The sequence below is a fragment of the Macaca nemestrina genome, chromosome 9, assembly GCF_043159975.1.
Source record: "Macaca nemestrina isolate mMacNem1 chromosome 9, mMacNem.hap1, whole genome shotgun sequence".
Lineage (NCBI taxonomy): Eukaryota > Metazoa > Chordata > Mammalia > Primates > Cercopithecidae > Macaca > Macaca nemestrina.
The window spans coordinates 94,420,624-94,444,245 of NC_092133.1; the positions used below are offsets into that span (position 1 = coordinate 94,420,624).

The window sequence follows — 23,622 nt, forward strand, 5'->3', positions numbered from 1 at the left end:
CATTGTGAGCCACAAGCTTGGGCTCCCACCTGGGCCAGTGGGCTTCAGTCTGTAGGTGACTGCAGAAGGAGGAGGAGCTCCATCTATACTTTCTTCAGGCATTTGTTGTGTCTCTCAGTGCTTGTTGGGTTCACAACCTATTAAATAAGCCAGCTGGTCTTCACCCTCCCAGACAAGTCAACTCATGGGAGGTGGCAGGGTGCGGGCATTGGCCCAAGCCCTGGCTGGGGTCTGGCTGTGGCGTGGGCAGGCAAGCAGCAGACAAGACCATCTCTGCAAGTGCAGCATAGCCTCGGCCTAGGGCAGCGGGAGTGTGTGGCCAAAGCTGTGAGCAGAGGCACAGGTGGTGACAGGAGTAGAGGCACCTCATGGGGAACATAATGACCTGTTGTGTGTGTCCCAGGGCCAGCCCTGAGTTGGACCAGCACCAGGGGTCAGTGTGCCCCTGTGGGTCTGAGATCTATAAGGCAGCAGCTGGAGACATGATAGCAGGAGTGCCTGTGGCTGCTGCTGTAGAGCCTGGTGAGGTGACTTTTGAAGCTGGTGAGGGCCTCCATGTGCACCACATCTGTGAACGGGAGATGCCAGAAGGTGAGGAGGTAACGGGTGCCGTCTGTCCTCGGCACACTTCTGGTTGCTGCTGTTACCAGGGTCCTCTGGGAGGCATCCCAAACCTCAGGCTCCTTTCTGCCTGTAGCCAGCTATCCTAGGGCTGGCCAGGAACAAAATCTGGCTTTGCCTTGCGTTCCCACCCCTTGGTCTTTCCCACAGAATCCAGTTTCTTTTCTCCTTCCCTCCCAAACTCCCAGTTCTTTCTCCCTCATCTCATTCTCCCAGGCTGGCATGGGACCATTTATTTATGGCTGTTCTTGTCTGTAGCTTTATTTAGTACCTGTGGGACTTTGTTGAAGCTTCTTTGGAATATTCTCTTCCTTTTCTCAATAAAAACTCAAATATCCCAACTTTCCAGTACCCATCCCATTATCTTTGTACCTATCCAGATGGTACCTAAGTGAAGGAACCAGGTAAGTGCCTAATTATTTCCTTTGTTAAAGTAGCTAAATCTCAGGACAATTTATATTGAAATATTTGGGGATTTCTTATTTAAAATCAGAATGCAGGTTGCCATAGGAGAGACTTACATGGGTTGCTTTAAGTCACCTTGATAGAAGCTGCTTGCTTTCTTCTAACTAATTTGAATATAGAAGGAAAGAAAATGGAGGGTGCTTAAAATAATTGGGAAAGGTGTGAAATGTCATGGCCAGGGCTACAGAAAAATGGGTGTGAGGGAGTTCCCCCAAAGGAGTTTACCTATGAGGCTCTGATTACTTTAAAATTCTTACTTTAACACAAAATGTGTCTCCAGATTTATTCTGGCGACTTAACAGACATTATTTACCTCCTTGTTCTAAAAGAGAGGTGGTTTCCAGCTGCATCCATGTCCCTACAAAGGACACAAACTCATCCTTTTTTATGGCTGCATAGTATTCCATGGTGTATATATGCCACATTTTCTTAATCCAGTCTGTCACTGATGGACATTTGGGTTGATTCCAAGTCTTTGCTATTGTGAATAGTGCCGCAATAAACATACGTGTGCATGTGTCTTTATAGCAGCATGATTTATAATCCTTTGGGTATATACCCAGTAATGGGGTGGCTGGGTCATATGGTACATCTAGTTCTAGATCCTTGAGGAATCACCATACTGTTTTCCATAATGGTTGAACTAGTTTACAATCCCAGGAACTGAACAATGAGATCACTTGGACTCGGGAAGGGGAACATCACACACCGGGGCCTATCATGGGGAGGGGGGAGGGGGGAGGGATTGCATTGGGAGTTATACCTGATGTAAATGATGAGTTGATGGGTACTGACGAGTTGATGGGTGCAGCACACCAACATGGCACAAGTATACATATGTAACAAACCTGCACGTTATGCACATGTACCCTAGAACTTAAAGTATAATATAATAAATAAAATAAAACATACAACAACAACAACAACAAAAAGGTGGAGTTGGTTTGTGGTCAAAACTTTCAAAAGACATAAAACGTAAATGTAGACTTTGAATATGTAATATAAAGATTGAAGGTTAAAATGTCAGACCTTGCCTGTGTAAGAGTGTTTGTTGCGATGGCTCCCTCTTTGTCTTTCCCCCTCTTGACAATAGCATCTTGTTCAAAGATAAGAAAGTTGGAGTTTTTCAGTCTCTATACTGCTGGGAGAGGCAGAGGGATGGGAGGGGGTAGAAAAGAGAAAACAGTTGGTTTGTCTCTAAAGTTTTGCAAAGAGATGAATCTAAGTAAAAAGAATTCTGGGTAACAATATGGTTCTTGAATAAAAAGTAAATTTTTCCAAATAGAAAACATTGTATCATAAAGATATTAAATCCATTGGCTCTTTGGTTTCATTTAAATGCCAGAGATTTATTACTGTCTTATAGCTCTTCTATTTAAACTTTGATTCGGCTCCGTATAGCCAAGACAATCCTAAGCAAAAAGCACAATGAGAACACATGGACACAGGGAAAGGAACATCACACACTGGGGCCCGTCGGGGGGTGGGGGACAAAGGGAGGGAAATCATTAGGACAATACCTCATCCATGTGAGGCTTAAAACCTCTATGGGTTGATGGGTGCAGCAAACCACCATGGAACATGTATACTTATGTAACAAACCTGCATGTTCTGCACATGTATCCCAGAACTTAAAGTGGAAAAAAAAAAAAAAAAAAACAACTTTGGTTGGGCTCTTATTTTTTTCAGAGGTAGAATAATTAAGACTCATGGTGAGTGTGACTTTGTATAACTTGGAGTACTATACTCATTTTTCAAGATATTTAAGAATTTAGAATAAACAAATATGTGAATTAATTAATTACACCTTTATACACAAAGTATGTTTACTTGTGTAAACATACTCCACTTGGTGGTATAAGGAAAGGCTCTGAGTCATTTTACACACCAGTTAATAGATGAGAAGTGTTGGATGAGAGCCCAGAAAAGGCTCTTTATTGTCATTCTTTAGGATTACAGCACAATTTATGTATGTCTCATTTGGCCCTTTGCAATACAAATAAGGCCTATATACGTTCTCTCTATGTTTTGCTAATGAAGAAATGAAGACTTAGAGATCTCACGTGACTATGGAAGACAGCTACTCAACAGAACTAAGGTTCTATGTCCTCAGAATGACATGGAAGAGACAGATATGCTGAATTTACTTTTTTAAAATGAAAAAAAACTCCAGAATACATCTTATATTTTGCCTACAAAATAGACCTGTCTTTTAAAACATACTACCATCTTGTTTTATTGTATGCAGTTGATTTTACACAATTTAAAGGCAAATTTACATTTTTTTAAATAAAGGAAGGTCTCACTATGTCACTCATGCTGGCCTCAAATTCCTGACCTGGGCTCAAGGGATTTTCTCATCTCAGCCTTCTGAGTAGCTGGGACTACAGGCATGTGCCATCTTGCCTGGCTTCATCTTATGTCTATACATTCGTTAGTAGAGGTAGTGAAATAGCTTAAATGTGGCAGTCAAATAAATGAGTTGATAAATTTTTATAATGATCACATCTTCTTTTCTTCTCTCCCTCTATAGATATACCTTTGGAGTCCAACTCTTCTGACCATCCAAAGGCAAGCACAATATTCCTGAGAAAATCTCAAACAGATGGTGAGACAACATTGTTTTTTCTGCCAAGAAAAAGAGTCAAAACTCTTGTCGTTTGATCAGATGTATTATAGAAAGTATTTAGAAACTCACATTGGTTTAATTTTTTCAACTTTCCACATATTCACTTGTCTTATTTTAATATGTGATATGCTTTTTTTAGTTGTTACTGTGTTAGTGAAATCATATAAACTTTTTGTTTATACATTTTGCCATCTTTTTATCAACACAATTTGTCATGTGGAGGAGTCATAGATTTATCTTTATTTATAATTTTTTACACCTTTTCCCTTGCTCCAAAGAGTACATTTTAAAGATGGAACTCAGGCTTCAGCTTGGTTTCCATTTAAACAAATAAAAAAACCATAGTTGTTCATCACCAGAGATTAAATCTGTGATTTTGGCCTCCTCTTGCACAGTCCCCTGATCACATGCGTTTATCACATCCAAGTTTATGCTTCTTGAAACTTTTAAGTTATTAAGCTTTTCATCTGATGTAATGTAAATTTAAACATGCCCGACTTCTGCTTATTTCCTTAATTCCTTAACAAATCCTCGTTTGTTTGCCAAAAAGCCATACACAGCCAAGTTTTCCAGTTGATTTAAGCAGCAAGAATACAAGTGAGGATCTATAATAATATGAGAAGTAATGTAGCACAGTAAAATATGGGAGTTTGTAACCTTTCTTTTTGTAATTTGAGTAAACTTTGCCTGTCTTGAGTCCGTTATTTCTGGTTAGAATATGTCTTCATTTTTGCATTATTATAAGAGAGGTACATAAGGCTGGGTAATTTATAACAAATGAGGTTTAATTGGCTCAGATCTTCAGGCTGTACAAGCTTGGCTTCAACATCTGCTTCTGGTGAGAGCCTCAGCAAGCTTACAATCATGATAGAAGGCGAAGGGGAAGCAGGTGGTTCCACATGGTGAGAAAGGGAGGGAGAGGCAGGTAGAGGGAAGGTACCATACTCTTAAACTACCAGAATGAGAATTTGCTTATTACCATGGGGATGGCACCAAGCCATTCGTAAGGAATCCACTGCCATTACCCAAACACCTCCCACTAGGCCCTGTCTCCAACATTAAGGGTCACATTTTAACATGAGATTTGGAGGGGGAAAAATATCCAAACCATATCAGAGTTGTTTTTCCCAGTTCCTTCCAGAGCTGTAGGCTTCTCCCACATGGAGAGCATGGAAGAGGTAAAACAAAAGGTATTCCATGTCTCTCACTCTTCAGTGGTAGGAATGTTTGCCTGCAAGGCCCTTCCACCATCAAAGGTGGAGGCAATGTAGGAAACAAAGCATGGCCCAAGTCCTCTTGGAGCTTTTATTATGCTGGCCTTTTTCTTTTTTTTTTCTTTTTTAGAAAAAATGATTTTTTTGGTGTAGACACCATGTCCAATCAGGTTTGTATAGTCATTTTAAAATTTAAATTTAAGACAGGTTACTTTCCAGTTGTTTTGTTTTTAGTGACATATTAGTAGATGACCATTAAGTGTGGTTCAAGATGCTTACAGGGATTCTGCTGCATCTGGAGATAGGTGCCTGGCCAGAAAGTAGTTCTTAGAGATGTTAACTCTTAGATTCTGGTAAATAAAGTAAGCTTTGTGTAAATGCAGAATGAGAAAATACTTATGGCTCATATATGCAACAGTTAAACTTTTTTATTAACTAACTTCTTAATCTGGCCTCATTTTTTTTTTGTTCTTTTCTTTTGTATATAAGGGTTCTTTCGTTTGTATGTAATGGAAACAAAAAGTGAACTAGGTCAAAAAGTAAAACTAAGTTATTATATTTTACTTTATGAGATTTCTCATACCAGATAATTTAAATATAAATTTTTGAAAGTAATTTTTTAAAATGGAATTTTTCCTCATTTAGGAGTAATTAGTAAGACATTAACTACTACTCTTATTTTACGGTATTTGTGTCAGAAGTGACCTTTTTTTTTTCATTCTTAGTACAAGAAAAAAGAAAAAGCAACTATACAAAGCATGTACGTAAACAGTCAAAAAGTTAAGAAATTGATAGTTTGATATAAAAATGTCTCTCTTGAATTATAATGGGGACCCCAGTGGTGATAGCATGGACCTCTTTTTGTATTTTCCTAAGTATCAAAAATATCCAGAGAATTCTTCAGCTTAGTGTGTCCACCTTTTAAGAATTTCTGACGTTTAAGTTAAATTTCAATAGTCTAGTTGTGGTATAAAGATCTGCCTTAAATATTTAATCATATTTTTAATCAAATAACAAAATAGAATAGCTAATAAATAACATAACAAAATAACAAATACAGAATAACAAATAACAAAAATAGAATAGCTATCAGCACTGTCTATTGACTTTGCTGTAGCAGGTGAAAGCATACCTTCCTCACTACACCGTGACCTTATTTTTCTCCCTCTGTTTCTTCCAACTGTAGCACACTTTTAAATTAAATCAGTAATATTTACATGATTATGACTATACAAATATTATTCACTGCTAAGTCATATGGTGTTTTCACTATGCCTCTGCATTATATGTCCTTCATTCTTTCTCTGAAACAGTTCTGAAATCTGAGCATTTCTGCACTTTTTCTGGATCATCTATTTTTCCCTAGTCTATGTTACTTTACCCAGCCAAATGCAATAAGTAGCCCCTGGTTGGTCTGTTTGCTTTCACATCCATTTTTTTTTTTTTTAGCATGAAGCTAATTTTCTGACTATATTAGTTTGCCTGTTTTCTGACAGCTGTTTTTCCCCCAAGTGTTGTAGCATTTATCCCATGCCTTTTGAAGATACTTTCCATCTGCTAAAACACATCTGTTCCTTTTTTTTATTTTATTTTTTATTTTTTTTTTTGCCGAGGATGGGGTCAACTTTCTTTGGCATTTTGTCATCCTAGTTCAATATACAGTGGCTTTCCCTAGATATGCTCAATGTCTGCTTTTCTGTGCTAGCTCTTTAAAGTCTTTTGGGATCTCACATAGCTGCCATCTTATGTGGGATCGCCTGAGTCCTAGATTCTGTTTCCTGCTGTCCTGTTATCCTTTCTAGTTGTACTTGAGCACATTTTCCTGGGCAGAGATGTTTAGGGATCTGGCCAATCTTAAAACCCCTCCTTTTTGATATAGAGTAAACTTCTAGGTTAAATCTAAACTTTATGGTTCTGAAGATATTTTGCAATTGTGCTGTCATTACAGTGTTGTTCTTGACTCTATTGCCATTGTGAGATACATTATTTATAACCAGATTTTATGTATCTGTGGAAGCTTTTTAGAAGCGTCTCTCTCACTGAGATCTGAAATTTCATAACAGCTTGGTAGGAATCTTTTCATTTTATTGAGGCTACTAAGAAGAGAGTCTCAAGAGGACTCTCTTCTTGAGAATTTTTGTATTTTCTCTGTTCCTTTTTTTCTGACAGTCTTGTTATTCAGATGCTAGGTTGCTTAGAACAGTATACCTGCATTGGTTTTTAACTTTTCCACTTTGATTTTTTTTTCAGCTTCTGTGACTTTTTACTGTAATATTTCTATTGAATTTTTTATCTTTTTCTCACAGTGGTTTTAGATTTTTTTTTTTTTTAAAGTTTTGTTCCTGATTTTGACTGGTCCATGAATTCCTTTTTTCTGTTGTTTTGATCTCTCTTGTTGGAGGCTTCCTTCCAATGTGTAGTGTTCCCTGGTTTTATTTGAAAGCAGGACTTCTGTTAACTGGTGGCACTCAGTGTGAGGTTTTGGAAGCCAAACTAACTTTTCATTTGTGGGACTTCAGTGTATTATCTGGGGATCTTTACTTGATCCAGTTCAGTTTCTTCTGAGAAAGGATCTCCCAATTTTCTGCCTGGGAAGTAAAAGAATGTCTACTTGCTTTCCAAAAGCAGAGTTAGGGAAGCAAGTTGGAGTTCTATTTTTGGTGTACCGTTTTCTTTATATCTCAGGTTTAAGCCATGGTATTTCTGAACCTAGAAATTCTCAGGTTTGGTATATCCAAAGAACACACATCTAAGTTTCTTATCAGATGGGAAGACAGGTGGACTTGGGGCTCTAACCACAGATTTTCTGACCTTGCTGGCTTTTGTTTTACATTTTACCCTACATTCCAAAGTTCCATTTGCCTCTAAGTTCACAGCCTGCCTTTAGTTCTGCAAGACAAACTGGCTTGCTTCTCTTCCAGTCACTTTCTGTAGGGACCAAAGTTGTGCTTCTGTGTTATGTACCACTCCTTTATGTACTTTTTATGTCCCCGCATTTATTAAAAATCATCTCTGTCAACCTTCTGTCCTGATCCTGTTTGTAACTAGTATGTTACGTATGACTAACGAGACTTCCAGAGGCAGAGGAAATAAATTTGTGGTCAATCTATCATATTTAATCCAAATTTAGGACCTATATTTACATGTGAATCAAAGTTTAATTTCAATATAATTAATGGTATTAACCCAGACAATTCTTTAGTGATGTATCTATAATTAGCATATTATACTTTTCTCCTAAGGTGTTGTTTAATATTTTTATTCAAACTTACGCTGCCATATTATCCCATTACCTCACAACATAGATGGAGCTGTTTTCATGAATGTCCAAGGTGTTAGAAATATTTAAGTGAATTAAAATTTGTTTATTTTTAGCCTGGTCAACATAGCAAGAGCTCATCTCTACAAAAAGGTTAAATAACAAATTAGCCAGGCATGGTGGCATGTGCCTTTAGTTTTACCTACTCAGGAGGCTGAGGCAGAGGATCACTTGAGATCAGGAGTTTGAGGCTGTAGTTAACTATAATTTCACCACTGCACTCCAGCCTGGGCAACAAAGGGAGACCTTGTCTCAGAAAAAGAAAGAAGTTATTATTTAAAAACATATCTAAACTTTGTCCTGCCAAAAAGGAGAGAGGAAAACCTAAACTTGAGTTTTCATTTTATTTTATATTTGCTGGGAAAAATGCCATAGTTTATTTATTTATATACTTTTATTTCCATAGGTTTTGGGGGAAACAGGTGGTATTTAGTTACATGAGTAAATTCTTTAGTGGTGATTTGTGAGATTTCGGTGTACCAGTCACTTGAGCAGTATCCACTGAACCCAATTTGTAGTCTTTTATCCCTCACCCCCCCGCACCCTTTTCCCTGTGTCCCCAAAGTCCATTGTATCATTCTATGCCTTTGCATCCTCATAGCTTAGCTCCTACATATGAATGAGAACATATGATCTTTAATTTTCCATTCCTGAGTTACTTCACTTAGAATAATAGTCTCTGATTCCATCCAGGTTGCTGGGAATGCCATTGATTTATTCCTTATTATGGCTGAGTGGTATTTCTTAATCCACTTGTTGATTGATGGGCATTTGGGCTGGTTCCGTATTTTTATAATTGCAAATTGTGCTGCTGCAAACATACATGTGCAAGTATCTGTTTTGTATAATGACTTGTTTTCCTCTGGGTAGATACCCAGTAGTGGGATTGCTGGATTGAATGGTAGTTCTACTTTTAGTGTTTTAAGGAATCTCCACACTGCTTTCCATAGTGGTTGTACTAGTTTCCATTTTTACCAGCATTGTAGGGAAGTGTTTTCTTTTCTCTGCATACATACCAACATCTATTGTTTTTTGATTTTTTTATTATGGCCATTCTTGCAGGAGTAAGGTGGTATGGCATTGTGGTTTTGATTTTCATTTTCCTGATCATTAGTGATGTTGAGCATTTTTTCATATGTTTTTTGGCCAGTGGTATATCTTCTTTTGAGAATTGTGTATTTATCGCTTTAGCCCACTTTTTGATGGGATTGTTTGTTTTCTCTGTTGCCCATCTGTTTGAGTTCCTTGTAGATTCTATATATTAGTCCTTTGTCAGATGTATAGATTGTGAAGATTTTCTCTTTCATTCTGCAGGTTGTCTGTTTACACTGCTGATTGTTCCTTTTCCTGTGCAGAAGCTCTTTAGTTAAGTCTCACCGGTTTATCTTTGTTTTTGTTGCATTTGCTTTTGGGTTCTTGGTTATGAAGTCTTTGCCTAAGCCAATGTCTAGAAGGTTTTTCTCATATTATCTTCTACAATTTTTATGGTTTCACATTGTAGATTTATGTCCTTGATCCATCTTGAGTTGATTTTTGTATAAGGTGAGAGTTGAGGATCCGGTTTTATTCTCCTGCACATGGCTTTGCCAATTATGCTGACACCATTTGTTGAATAGGGTTTACGTTCTTCACTTCGTTTTAGTTGGCTTTGTTGAAGTTAAGCTGGCTGTAGGTATTTCAGTTTATTTCTGGGTTTTCTATTCTGTTGCATTGGTGTGTGTGTGTATTTTTATACCAGTACCATGCTGTTTTGATGACAATGGCCTTATCTTATAGTTCGAAGTTAGATAATGTGATAGCTCTAGTTTTGTTGTTTTTGCTTAGTTTTGTTTTGGCTATGTGGGGTCTTGTTTGGTACCATATTTTAGAATTTTTTTTTTAGTTCTGTGAAAAATGATGATGGTATTTTGATACGAATTGCATTGAATTTGTAGATTGCTTTTGGCAGATGATCATTTTCACAATATTGATTCTACCCATTCATGAGCATGGATGTCTTTCCATTTTTTTGTGTCATCCATAATTTCATTCAGCAATGTTTTGCAGTTCCCAATGGCATATCAAAAAGATAATCCGCCATGATCAAGCGGGTTTCATACCAGGGATGCAGGGATGGTTTAACATATGCAAGTCAATAAATGTGATACACCACAGAAACAGAATACAAAACAAAAATCACGTGATCATTTCAATAGATGCAGAAAAAGCATTTGACAAAATCCAGCATCCTTTTATGATTAAAACCCTCAGCAAAATTAGCATACAAGGGACATACCTCAATGTAATAAAAGCCATCCATTACAGATCCACAACCAACATAATATTGAATAGCAAAATGTTGAAAGCATTCCCCCTGAGAACTGGAACAAGACAAGGATGCCCACTATCACCGCTCCTATTCAATATAGTACTGAAAGACCTAGCCAGAGCAATCACACAAGAGAAAGAAATAACGGCCATCCAGATCAGTAAATAGGAAGTCAGACTGTCACTGTTTGCCAATGATATGATCATATACCTAGAAAACCCTAAAGACTCCTCCAAAAAACTCCTATAACTGAAAAATGAATTCAGAAAAGTTTCAGAATATAAAGTGAATGTACACAAATCAGTGGCTCTGTTATACCCCAACAGTGATGAAGCTGAGCATTAAACCAAGAATTCCACCCCTTTATAATAGCTGCCAAAAAAGACAAACAGACAACAAACAACAACAACAACAACAACAAAAACAGCACCAGCTTAGGAATATACCTAAGCAAGGAGGTGAAAGACCTCTACAAGGAAAACAGCTTTAGTATTTTTAATGGGTTAAAATGAGAGGCAGCAGGTACAGTGGAAGAAGTCAGTGGTTGGGCATTGGCATCCAACAGGTACTGGACCTTTGATGGTCAGACTTTGGTTTTGACTTACTAAAATATGAGGTATGATTATTTTCTAGTTTTTGTCATTAAACCTTAAAACTACTAAGTAAACCCTTCCATTTCTTGTTAAAGATTGTAAAATTTCATACGCTGTGATTTATGCTGATTGGTTAGATTTGTTTCTATTTTGTGACTACCTTAAATAATACCTATAAACAGTAAAGTGTTAGTAGTGTTTGTGCTGTAATTAAATGTAGTAAGACTTACCTTCCAAATTATAACTGAACTAATTTGTCAAACACTTGAACTTTTTGATTTATTCAACACTTTATGCTGAGCAGCTGGAGGTAGGAACAGTTAGGGCTCTCCTTTATTCTTATGGAGAGGTGTACTTTCTCATGAGGGCAATACTCTGCTAGAATTAGTATCTTGTAACCAGTTAGTGTACAAGAAAACATGTTTTGGTGAGGCTACTGGCAAAGAGATCCAAGAGGGTATATGGAGTCAAGCTTGCTGGAACAAGGAAAGAGAAAAGCATTATTCCAGGCAGAGAACAGGGGTACAGCAGGAAAATGCCTAGGTGCAGGTCAAATGATTTATAGAATAAAATTAATCAAGTTTTGAAATGAATGGAAAGTATTATCTGAGGGTCTCATTTGAGTCATGTCATGGCAGTCTTATTTAAACATGAAGTGAAAGTTAAATTTTTTTTTATCCTCCACATAAGAAAACAGGACTAAAGGAACCTATGTCTTCCTCACTTGTTGGTGGCCTAGCAGCTCTGGTACACAGAGCCTCTGAATCTGAAACACTTGTTTTGTCACAATATTGCCTGAAATAATACATTTAGGATTAGTAACTTAGTAAACGCATTAGTCTTGTATTCATTGCAGTAAAATGGTCCTATACCAATATTATTTAATACATTACATTTTACTGTAGTAAATAAATAACAGAAATAAAAATTCTCAGCTGTTTTATGTCACTATAAAAAATGAAATCTTATTTTAAACTTTTCTCATTATTTATAAAGGCAATTCATAAAATCCTTGTTAGGTTTGATGATAGGTACCATATTAAGGGTAGCATTTTGTAACCCATATCTCAAACATCATCTGTGGCAGTAAAGAGCCTCCAGTGGGTATTCTATAGAGTGCATATGATACCACACTCAGGCAGTTCATGGAGTGTAAGAAATATCCTAGTGCTTTAAAAAATTTGACATTTTAACCAATGAAAAAGTATACTTTGATAAGTTTAACTTACACTTCCCTTCCCTTTCAGGTATCTACTGAGCGTTTTACTCAACAATACAGTTCATGTTCGACAATATTCCTTGATGACAGCACAGCCAGCCAACCTCATCTTACAATGACACTAAAATCGTGAGTACAACATTAATGCCAAGGGACAGACTCCTTTATTCAAAAATTATTTCAGCCATTTTGTTGTCCTCTTCAGCAGTCATTTTAAGAAATTGGAGTCAATTGTATATTGATATCCAGATTCTAAATATTAAGTATCAATTTCTCTTTTAATCTTAGACATCATGGTGGAAGGAAAAATCAGCACATAAGCAATCTCAGAAAAAGTGTAGCTATTTATTTGATGCCTTTATGCCTTAAGACAATGTTGAACATAATGAGAAGGATAGGTTACCGTTATTGATTTTTCAGTGCATTGCCGGCCTAAATCAATGTGTACTACTTTGGACATTAGTCTTGACAGAAGGAACAGCTTTTTCTCTTCTGGCACCACAGTGTATCTGCATTTCATTTTCTCCCATTGTGCATGAGAACTTCATGGGCCACGAAGATGTGCTTTGAGAGCACCCTGAGATGAAGTTTTTTTAAAAAGGAACAACAACCAACACCACCACCAGCTCCACTGGGTTTGGAGTGTACATCATTATCACCTCCTTGGATTATGAGTGTTGATTTTTAGAACACAGTTTGGAAAGTACTAATTTAGCATATTAATGTCTTTGTCTTTAATTTTACTTTTCATTCTATAAACATAACTAGCTTACAAACTATTTTATTTCAAATGCTCTAGCATTTTTAGCTAATTCAATTGTCAGTAACTTTTACTTTAATTAAAAATGGCAGCTGACTCCTGACTTGGAGTCATCTCCCAGCAGGGGTCGACAGACACCTCATACAGGAGAGCTGGCATTTGGCAGGTGCCCCTCTGGAACGAAGCTTCCAGAAGAAGGAACAGGCAGCAATCTTTGCTGTTCTGCAGCCTCCACTGGTGATACTCAGGCAAACAGTCTGGAGTGGACCTCCAGCAAACTCCAGCAGACCTGCAGAAGAGGCCCCTGAATGTTAGAAGGAAAACTAGCAAACAGAAAGCAGTAGCATCAACATCAACAAAAAGGACAACAATGCAAAAACCCCATCAACATCAAAAGGTCATCAACAACAGCGATCAAAGGTAGATAAATCTATGAAGATGAGACAAAAAACCACACAACAATGCTGAAAATGTCCAAAACCAGAATGCCTCTTCTACTCCAAAGGATCACAACTCCTCACCAGCAAGGGAACAAAACTGGGTGGAGAATGAGTTTGACAAATTGACAGAAGTAGACCTCAGAAGGTGGGTGATAACTAGCTCCTCCAAGCTAAAGGAGCATGTTCCAACCCAATGCAAGGATGCTAAGCAGCTTGATAAAAGGATACAGAAACTGCTAACTAGAATAAAGAGTTTAGAGAAGAACATGAATGACCTGATGGAGCTGAAAAACACAGCATGAGAACTTCATGAAACATGTGTATGTATCAATAGCCGAATTGATCAAGCAGAAGAAAGGATATCAGAGATGGAAGATCACCTTAATGAAATAAAGTGTGAAGACAAAAAGATTCTGATTTTCACTCCAACTCAATCATTCCAAACTTTGCTGCACTTTGAAATCACCAGATAAATTTTTAACAACCCTGATGCCCAAAGTCCTACCCAATGCTAATTAATTAAATTGAAAAGTCTTATGTTAAAAATGACGCAGTAAATCTCCTCAGTTGATTTTAATGTGCAGCAAAGTTTGAGAGCCACAGCTTAATTTGAGTTTAGGACGAGAAACTCCTCCTATTTGGTGGGACCTTGGGCAAGTCAGTTTTAAGGTTTGTTTCCCTGATCTGTAAAATGAGTGCTGGATTAAATGTCATGTAAGGTCATTGGTCCTTTCCAGCATGTAACTTCAAATTCTGTGATTTTAAAATTATTTTAGAGATGAAAACTACTTAAAGCACTATAGACGTATCCATCTTAAATGCTAACATTACAGGCTTTTTTAAAAAGTGCTAATATTATATAGACCTATTATTAAAATTGAAATTTGCCTTCCCTCAGTTATTTTGAGCCTCATTCTAGATGCTGAGGGTAAATGGAAGCACATAACATATGTAAGAGAACCTCTTGTTTTGTGATATGCAGCATCTGTGAGTAACTTAGGAATACAGTTACATATATCTGAAGAGGTGTATCTGTTCATAAATATTTCAGTTAAAATAATTGAAGGTACCTGCCATTCATATTACACTGTGTCCTGTTACACTGCCTTGTCAGCATGGCTCATTTTAGGATCACTGCACCTGTCATTGATTTCCTGTGTGCTTATGTTTACTAATATATTTTTTAATAATTATGCAAAAGTGATTTCAAATAATTTTATTTGTTATAAAGCACTTTCATTATGTATTTTTAGGGAAATAATTAAAAATGGGTGGTAGGAGATAGTGAACTAAACTAAAATGCAGGGCCTAACATCTTAAAAAAGAAAACACTGCTACTAAATGGCTTAAACATATGGACGCGTAGATGTAAACTGCATGAGGCTGTGTGCGGTGGCTCATGCCTGTAATCCTAGCACTTTGGGAGTTCCGAGGCAGGTGAATCACTTGAGGCCAGGAGTTTGAGACCAACCTGGCCATCAATGGCAAGACCCTGTCCCTACTAAAAATAGAAAAATTAGCTGGGCGTAGTGGCACAAACCTGTAGTTCCAACTACTTGGGAGGCTGAGGCATGAGAATCGCTTTTACCTGGGAGGTGGAAGTTTTAGTAAGCCAAGATTGCGCCACTACACTCCAGTCTGGGTAACAGAGTGAGACTCTGGGTCAAAAAATAAATAAATGCATAAAGTAAATTGCATAGAATGAAAGGTTTTGTGGGTAGAAGAGCATATAACAGGGAAATATGTTATTACTTGTATATTATAATCATCAACAGAAACATGTCTTCTAAAAGCATACTGCCTTGCATTTTGATTCTCATATTTTTGCTAAAAGCCTAGAAATAAAAACAAGAAAGTGCCCTTATGGTACTGTTCTGAAATACAAGATTTGAATTTCAGAGCTGCTAGGAGAGTTTCCTCTGTCCCCCTTTTAAAAAATGTCTTCAAGCCTAACAAATGATAACATTTATTGTTGTGAATATTTTTTTTCCTTCCACAGTGTGACCTTGGCGATATATTATCATATCAAGCAAAGGTGAGCATTTTTAAAACCTGTCTGGTTATTCTGGCTAATTACTTTGCATGATATCAAGCTCAGTGTTAGGTCACAGCTCTAGACGTCATAAGCTGTATTGTGCCTACTAAAATATCTAAGCAAATTATTTGTGTTTTCTTTGGTCCTTGAGACTTTTTAAATTCTTAAATGATAGAGTATCCCAATGAGTATGATTTTATATTGATTATATTGATACTTACTGTGATAGAAATATAAAATTGATATTTTTTTCAAAATCTATTTTTAGTTTAGATTTCACAGCCTTAACACTATTGATATTGTGAGCTAGATAATGCTTTGTCATGAGGACTGTCCTGTGCATTGCAGAAAGTTTAGCAGCATTGATGGCCTCTACCAACTAGATGTCAGTAGTAACCCATGACTCAGATTGTGACAATAGAAAATACTCCTTGAGAACAATATTGTTAACATAAATTTTTAAAGGAAAAGATAACTTTTTTATGGTAAAATGTGTGTCGTGTATTTGTATTATTGAAAATCTGTAGTGTTGAGCTTAATAGGAGACAGCTGGATTCTCTAGCGCTTTCTTTGCAATTTGCTTTAAAGAAGCAATAAGATGACCTAGGCTTACGCAAATATGTAGTTGGTAAAAGGTGCATTTTTAAAGCTTTAAAACAGTTGTGGGTATTCTTTAATACTAAATCAAAACTTCACAAGTGCTAGTTTCTTAAATTGGTTACAGTGGCATTTTACATATTCACAAATGTATTCTCAGTACTCACCCATGATTCTTGCACAATAAATGGTTATTTCCCCACATACTTGCATTTATAATATGCGTTAGTTATTTGGAAAGTATTGGTTTATGTTTTATTGTATCAAAAATCACTTTTTAAATTTAACCACCAATCTTATTTTACAACGTCTTTAAGTATTGAGAAGCTGTCAAGCTTACAGTAGAAGGAACAAGTTTTTCAAAGTCCTCAGGAAAGCTTAAATTTTATCATTGGAAACAAATACTTATTTTCCTTGTGACATGAGTGACACATTTCCTTGTGAATGAGTGATAGCTTCACTTCATTTATTTTTGAGAATGATAGTTGTAGCTGTTTTTTAGACTGAGTTTCACTCTGTCACTTGGCTGGAGTCCATTGGCGTGATCTCAGCTCATGCAATCCTCTCACTTCAGGCTTCTGAGTAGCTGGGACCATAGACGTGTGTCAGCATGCCTGGATAATTTTTTTTGTACTTTTGGTAGAGACAGGGTTTTGTCATGTTGCCCAGGCTGGTCTCGAACTCCTAAAGGAGCTCAAGTGATCTGCCAGTTTGGCCTCCCAAAGTGCTGGGATTCTACAGGCGTGAGCTACTGCACTGGCTGGCTGTATTTTTAAATGAAATTGATGTTCCTCTTTATTTCCCTGTAGTATATTCTCATGATGTATTTGTTATTTTCAGTAATTTAAATAAAGGAAGCTAGCAAATCTGAATCACATTTACATTCATTAAAGTTCTAAAGAGATTATTGCCCACCACTACTGCTTTGTAAAACGTTCTTGTGTTTCAGTGTGTGGTTAGAGGAGTGAAAATGTGTTTGGTTTATTGTCATTGCCTGTTAGGGAGGGTCAATACTTACAGGCAGTTCTGACTGGTTATGGTATAAAAGACTTCACAGTACAGGACAGGCTGCGCTGAGGAAGAGGAGGTCAGGAAACCCTCTGCAAGTCAGTATCAAGGAGAATTTGTAAAAACCGTTTGCTTGGGTGAAGTAAACACCAAAGCACATAGGCACATAGGAGGCATTATTTTACTAAACAGATATTATACTAAGATATTAACAGTTTTTGAAGTAATATACATTCTTATTTTATAGAGATGCAGATAGATCTTTGGGCATATTTGATGAACGGTTACACCCACTTACAGTAAGTGTCACTTTTTTTTTTTTTTTTTTTTTTTTTTTTTTTTTTTTTGAGATGGAGTTTTGCTCTTGTTGCCCAGGCTGGAGTGCAATGGTGCCATTTTGCCTCACTGGAACCTCCGGCTCCCAGGTTCAAGCAATCCTCCTGCCTCAGCCTCCCACGTAGCTGGGATTACAGGTGCTGCCACCATGCCCAGCTAATTTTGTATTTTTAGTAGAGATGGGGTTCACCGTGTTAGCCAGGCTGGTTTTGAATACCTGACCTCGGCCTCCCAAAGTGGTGGGATTTCAGGCATGAGCCACTGCACCCGGCCCAGTAAGTGTCACTTTTATTGAGTTTATATTTTCCTTTATTTTTCTTTTTTTGAGACAAAGTCTCGCTCTGTCGTCCAGGCTGGAGTGCAGTGGTGTGATCTCAGTTCACTGCAAGCTCTGCCTCCTGGGTTCACACTGTTTTCCTGCCTCAGCCTCCTGAGTAGCTGGGACTATAGGCGCCCACCACCATGCCCAGCTAATTTTTTGTGTTTTTAGTAGAGATGGGGTTTCACCATGTTAGCCAGGATGGTCTCCATCTCCTGACCTCGGGATCCTCCCGCCTCAGCCTCCCAAAATACTGGGATTACAGGCGTGAGCCACCACGCCCGGCCTGAATTTGTGTTTTCATCACAGATTTGTATCTGTTTCATGCCCTCAGTCAAAGGCATCTTTTTTAAAGTCTTGCTCCCCATTTCATGTGGCATCTAGTCATCTTATTTTGAAAGTATTGTAAAAAGAACATGCTGGAATAAGAACTGATCTGCAGGTATGTTTAATTAGTGAGCTATTGTGAGTAAATATACTATCCAAATAACAGAAAACCTATCTTTTTAGAAGATAATTGTCAATAGTATCAAGCAATATAAGTATATGTAAATACTTTTAACATAGAAGCATGATTTTTATGAAGAGGGTTAAAAATAATTTAAGTTCGCTGGGTGCAGTGACTCACACCTTTGTAATTGCAGCACTTTGGGAGGCCGAGGTGGGAGGATCACCGGGGGTCAGGAGTTTGAGACCAGCCTGACCAATATGATGAAACCCTGTCTCTACTAAAAATACAAAAATTGGCCAGGCATGGTGGCATGTGCCTGTAATCCTGGCTACTCGGGAGGCTGAGATAGAAGAATCGCTTGAACCCAGGAGGTGGAGGTTGCAGTGAGCCAAGATCACACCATTGCATTCCAGCCTGGGCAACAAGAGCAAAAATCCATCTCAAAAAAATAAAGCAAACAAACAAACAAACAAACAAAAATAATAAGAAGAAGTTAAGTTTATATCAACTTACATGGTGTAAAAATTTAAAAATGTACTTCCTCAGGTACATAATAGCCATATGTGGCTAGTGACTATTGTATTTTTCAGCACATGCTTAGAGCCTCATGGTTACAGAAAACTATATTTTTTTCAAAGTTTATTGCAGGGAAGAATGACATACGGTCAGTAAGACGTTAAAGCCTACTAGTAGCTTACATTTGGATGGAGTTATGTGGGGGAAAGGATAAAAAAGAACATAAACTTTTCTGAGCTTAAACTCATATTATTTTTAAGTGAATGTTGATGAGTATTAAATCGTTATGGTATTTCAGGATCCCACTGTTCATTTTGTAAACACTAAAAGATATCTCACCAATCAAAATTATTGTAAATGACACATGGGCACAAATGTGAACACTCTGTCTTAAGAGCACCTCAGGTTTTTTTCTTCAATGGATACTTACATTGCATCTTTTCTTCTTTCAGCGAGAAGAGGTTTTGGAGGAATATTTTAAGTATGATCCTGAACACAAATTTATTTTCAGATTTGTTCGTACTCTGTTTAAAGCCATAAGGCTAACAGCTGAATTTGCAATCGTCAGTTTGGTAAGATATTTTCTATTTATAAAGCAGCTTTAGAAATTCTTTTTGTAAACAGGGTGGTATGGTCCTGTTTTTTAATAACAGTAAGTTTCTGAAATTATCTCAGAATTTTAAGAGAAACTTATGAAAGCAAATATATACATTTCAGTTGAATCATCATTATGGCTTAAAATGTCACAATTGCTTTTCTCATCACAGAACAATTGCTATTAAAGGCAGCAGAAGGGATTTCTGATTTCTCCCCCAACACTTCAGTAAACACAGTGCACACACATCCAGGGCATGTGGAGGGCTTGGAATGGGGAGCAGTAACAAAACCATCTGGCCGATGGGCAGGAAGGGATGCTGGTGTAGCTCTAAGCTGAGTCCCAGGCTGTATCCCCAGGCAATTCTGATACATGTTGTCAGTGACAGCTGCTGCCCTCAATTCTTTGTTCCTTGGATGATGTGTGTTAATCTGTCCCTACTGATGACCTGTGCATGCTCAGGAAGTTGCCCAGGAATGTGGTTCCAGTCGGTCTACCAAACCATAGCTGTGTCATTACATTTACATTATCCCTACAGAATTCCTTTTTGTAAAACTATCATTTTAAATAATAAATTCTGTTCAATTTATTAAAAATAGTCTTACTCCTTCCCACAACAAACCTGTATAGGAAAGTCAACTGCATGGCAAGGAATGAAAAAATACTTAGGTTAATACTTCTTTAGCAAGCAGTTAGACTCTAGGGGAGAAGGCGCCTGCTGTGCACTTGAATCAAAGCCCTGAAAGGGCACTGGACCAGATACAGGCCTTCTCGAGGAGCTGCAGGTTGTTTGGAACTCTTAGTACATGCTAGAGGGAAGCAGGATGGTGCCTCCAGCTCTACAGAGATAGGTGATGCAGGAGGGAAAGCTGGATTGGAAAAGGGAGAGTTTTGTACATGGGCTAAGCTTGATGTGCCTTTGAGAGAGCACAGTAGCAGAGTCTAGTCATCATTTGGGTATACAGGACTAGAGCATGAATCTGACGTGGAGCTACAGAATGAAGAGCAACAGCAGCTGTTTAAATATTGAGAAAATGTGTAGAATGAAATTGGACAAGCTGAGCATGGTGGTTTCATGCCTTTAGTCCTAGCTACTTGGGAGGCTGAGGTGGGGGAATTACTTGAGCCCAGCAGTTAAGTCCAGCCTGGGCCAGATGATGAGACCCTGTATCTCATTTTATTTATTTATTTATTTATTTATTTATTTATTTTTATTTATTTATTTTTTTTTGAGACGGAGTCTTGCTTTGTCCCCCAGGCTGGAGTGCAGTGGCGTGATCTCGGCTCACTGCAAGGCTTGCCTCCTGGGTTCACGCCATTCTCCTGCCTCAACCTCCCAAGTAACTGGGACTACAGGCGCCCACCACCGTGCCCGGCTAATTTTTTGTATTTTTAGTGGAGACTGGGTTTCACCGTGGTCTCAATCTCCTGACCTTGTGATCCACCCACCTCGGCCTCCCAAAGTGCCTGGATTACAGGCGTGAGTCACCGCGCCCAGCCTATTTATTTATTTATTTATTTATTGAGATGGAGTCTTGCTGTGTCGCCTAGGCTGGAGTGCAGTGGTGCGATCTCGGCTCACTGCAAGCTCCGCCTCCCAGGTTCACGCCATTGTCCTGCCTCAGTCTCCAAAGTAGGTAGGACTACACGCACCCGCCACAACGCCCGCCTAATTTTTTGTGTTTTTAGTAGACACGGGGTTTCACTGTTTTAGCCAGGATGGTCTCGATCTCCTAACTTCGTGATCTACCTGCCTAAGCCTTCCAAAGTGCTGGGATTACAGGTGTGAGCCACCGTGCCCGGCCGAGACCTGGTATCTTAAGAAAACAAAAAGTGAGGCCAGGTACAGTATCTCATGCCTGTAATGCCAGCACTTTGGGAGGCCAAGTTGAGAGGATTACTCAAGTGTAGGAGTTCAAGAGCAGACTGGGCAATAAAGTGAGGCCCATTTCTACAAAAAAAAATTTAAGAAATTAGCTGGACGTGATGGCACGTGCCTGTGGCACCAGACACATGGCAGGCTGAGACAGGAAGATCACTTGAGCCCAGGAGGTGGAGGCTGCACTCTAGCCTGGGCAACTGAGTGACACCCTGTCTCAAAAACAGATAAAGTGAACAGAAAATAGGTCGGTAAAGACTATTATCATTTGAGGGACAAGCACCCAGAGGAGTGGCTACCAGAGTGGGAAGAGGAAAAGCAGAAGAGGATAAAAGGAGAGAGAGTTCAAGATAGGAGAAGCTGTGGTCACAGTGCTGAATGCTGCCGAGCAGTGACTTGATTCGTGAACTCTCACTGGATGCTGACTCTGTGCCACTCTTCTTAGTGCTTGGGTAGAGGAAAGGACAGGTGGAACACAGTTCTTGCTTTTATGAGCTTATGTTCTAGGAAGATGGAACTTAAGTATTTTCTCAGGTAGTATGAAACAACAGGAAGAGGAAGCAGGATAAAGGGTTACAGAGTGATTGGGGGCTATTTTAGATAGAATGATAAGGAAGAGCCTCTCTAGAGAGCTGACATTTGAACAGTGACCTGACTGAAGGAACGACGAGTAAGAGTGCTGACATTGCAGGCAGCAGGATGACTGCCAAGACAGACAGAAATGTGTTTGAGGAACAAATGGCAAGGTGACCAGCATGGTCAGAGTGAAGAATGAGGGAAACAGTGGAGATGAGGCCCCACAGCCAGTACCATAGCTCACAGGGCCTTTTGGCTTATAGGCCGTAGGAAGAAGTTAAGGTTTTAGTCCAGTTTGATGGGAAGCTCATGGTAGATCTTGAGCAGGGGAGTGCCGTACTCTAAATGAAGAGGTTCTACTGGCTGCTTTGGGGACAGTAAGCCATAGTTGGGAGGCAGAGTGGAAGCAGCGAGGAGGGTTAAGAAGCAACTAGGGTAATACAGGTGAGCAGTGACAGACTGTGGGTCACCATCAAACCATGCAGACTACCAGTGAAGGTAGACATAAGAGGCATTGCACACAGATTGGAGTAGGGGAACTGAAATACAGGTATTTGGCCCCAACACCTAGGCAAATGGCAATGGATGCAGAGCTTTATTTTGTCAGCGTGAAGGCACAAGAGACAAATGCCTGTTGGCAAGAGGAGCCTTGGGAGAGTCATGTTAGCAGGGACAGGCAGTGTAGCTGAAGCAGAGATGGAAGATGAGGAGCTGGTATGAGGGGATGGTGCTGTGAGCACCAGTGAGAGGACACAGTTGGAGAGGAGTAGGGAGTGGGATGGGGACAAAGGAAACACAATTTGGAGGGAATCTCTGGTAGAGAGGAAGAAATTCTCCAGAAAGAGTTGATTGTGGGAATAGTGTGCTGCAAAAGTGAGATGGGATCAACTGCACTGAGGGAAGAGTTGGCGTCAGTGGGAATAAAGAATTCTCAAACTTACCCAGAAGGGCACGTGGCATGGATGAGTGTCAGCAGGTCAGCAGCTTAGCAGGAAAGGGGACAGGAAGTAGAGGGCTTGCTATGTTGTTTCAGAGGTCTCTGATTCCTACGCAGTTGGACCCTGGGAGGGAGGTTCATTCTTGAAATATTTCAAAGCGCAGAGTTTGGGAGAAAGGGAGCAGAATCTGTAAAATGTCATGTTCAATAGCCATTTGTTTTTGAAACATACTTGAGTTTGGCAGTGTTCGGATCAGTATCAGATCTGGCAGTGTTCTGCATCTGATACCCTTCAGACAAGGAATAAACTTGCTTATTTATATAAAGTTTTGTCTTTCTGTTTTGATGTAAAGAGTTCAAGTAGCTCACAGACATACAGCTCTGCAGAGCACCCTCTGAGGTAATAACACGTCACAGCTCACCTTTAATCTTTAGTCAAGTGTTCACTTTGCCCAATTCTTTGTAGGACAGATGTTTGATAGATGTAAAGCAATTCATGGAATTGTCTCGCCAACTGCCTGGCAGGTTTAGAGGAATCCCAGGGATACAGAGACTGGCAGCTGTTTCCACCTTAAAACCAACAGAATTGTCTAAGCTGCAGATGATGTAAGACAGAATAAATTTTTATGAAGTGAACATGAAGATGTGAAAAATAGGGGCTGTGAGAAAGACCATCCTTTATACACATGTATTTCTTATCAAGTGAGCAACTGAATATGGGGAATGTTATATAACCCCACAGACCTGTGCCTGCCATGTTGCTCTGCACAGCAGCTACTGGGAGGCTGTCTTGACCAGCAGTTTT

The 23,622-nt window shown here is 38.8% G+C and overlaps 1 protein-coding gene across 5 annotated transcripts in view; it reads left to right on the forward strand.

Annotated features, from left to right (window-relative positions):
* Positions 1-40: 40 nt before the first annotated feature.
* The window catches only part of LOC105499837 (cyclin-Y-like protein 2), a 50,851-nt gene continuing 27,269 nt past the window's right edge, over positions 41-23,622 (forward strand). For 4 of the 5 annotated variants that reach the window (XR_011608062.1, XR_011608061.1, XR_011608060.1 and 1 more), the window contains exons 1-7: positions 43-591; positions 3,620-3,694; positions 5,655-5,689; positions 12,397-12,497; positions 15,568-15,603; positions 17,456-17,507; positions 19,283-19,402. Coding sequence is in view for 2 of the 5 variants with exons in the window: in XM_011772646.2 (XP_011770948.2) it covers positions 369-591; positions 3,620-3,694; positions 5,655-5,689; positions 12,397-12,497; positions 15,568-15,603; positions 17,456-17,507; positions 19,283-19,402 (642 nt within the window). In the remaining 3 variants the exon portion in view is untranslated. Of the gene's footprint in view, positions 592-3,619; positions 3,695-5,654; positions 5,690-12,396; positions 12,498-15,567; positions 15,604-17,455; positions 17,508-19,282; positions 19,403-23,622 lie in introns of all 5 variants that reach the window. The other variant, XM_071070133.1, reaches the window with a different exon arrangement.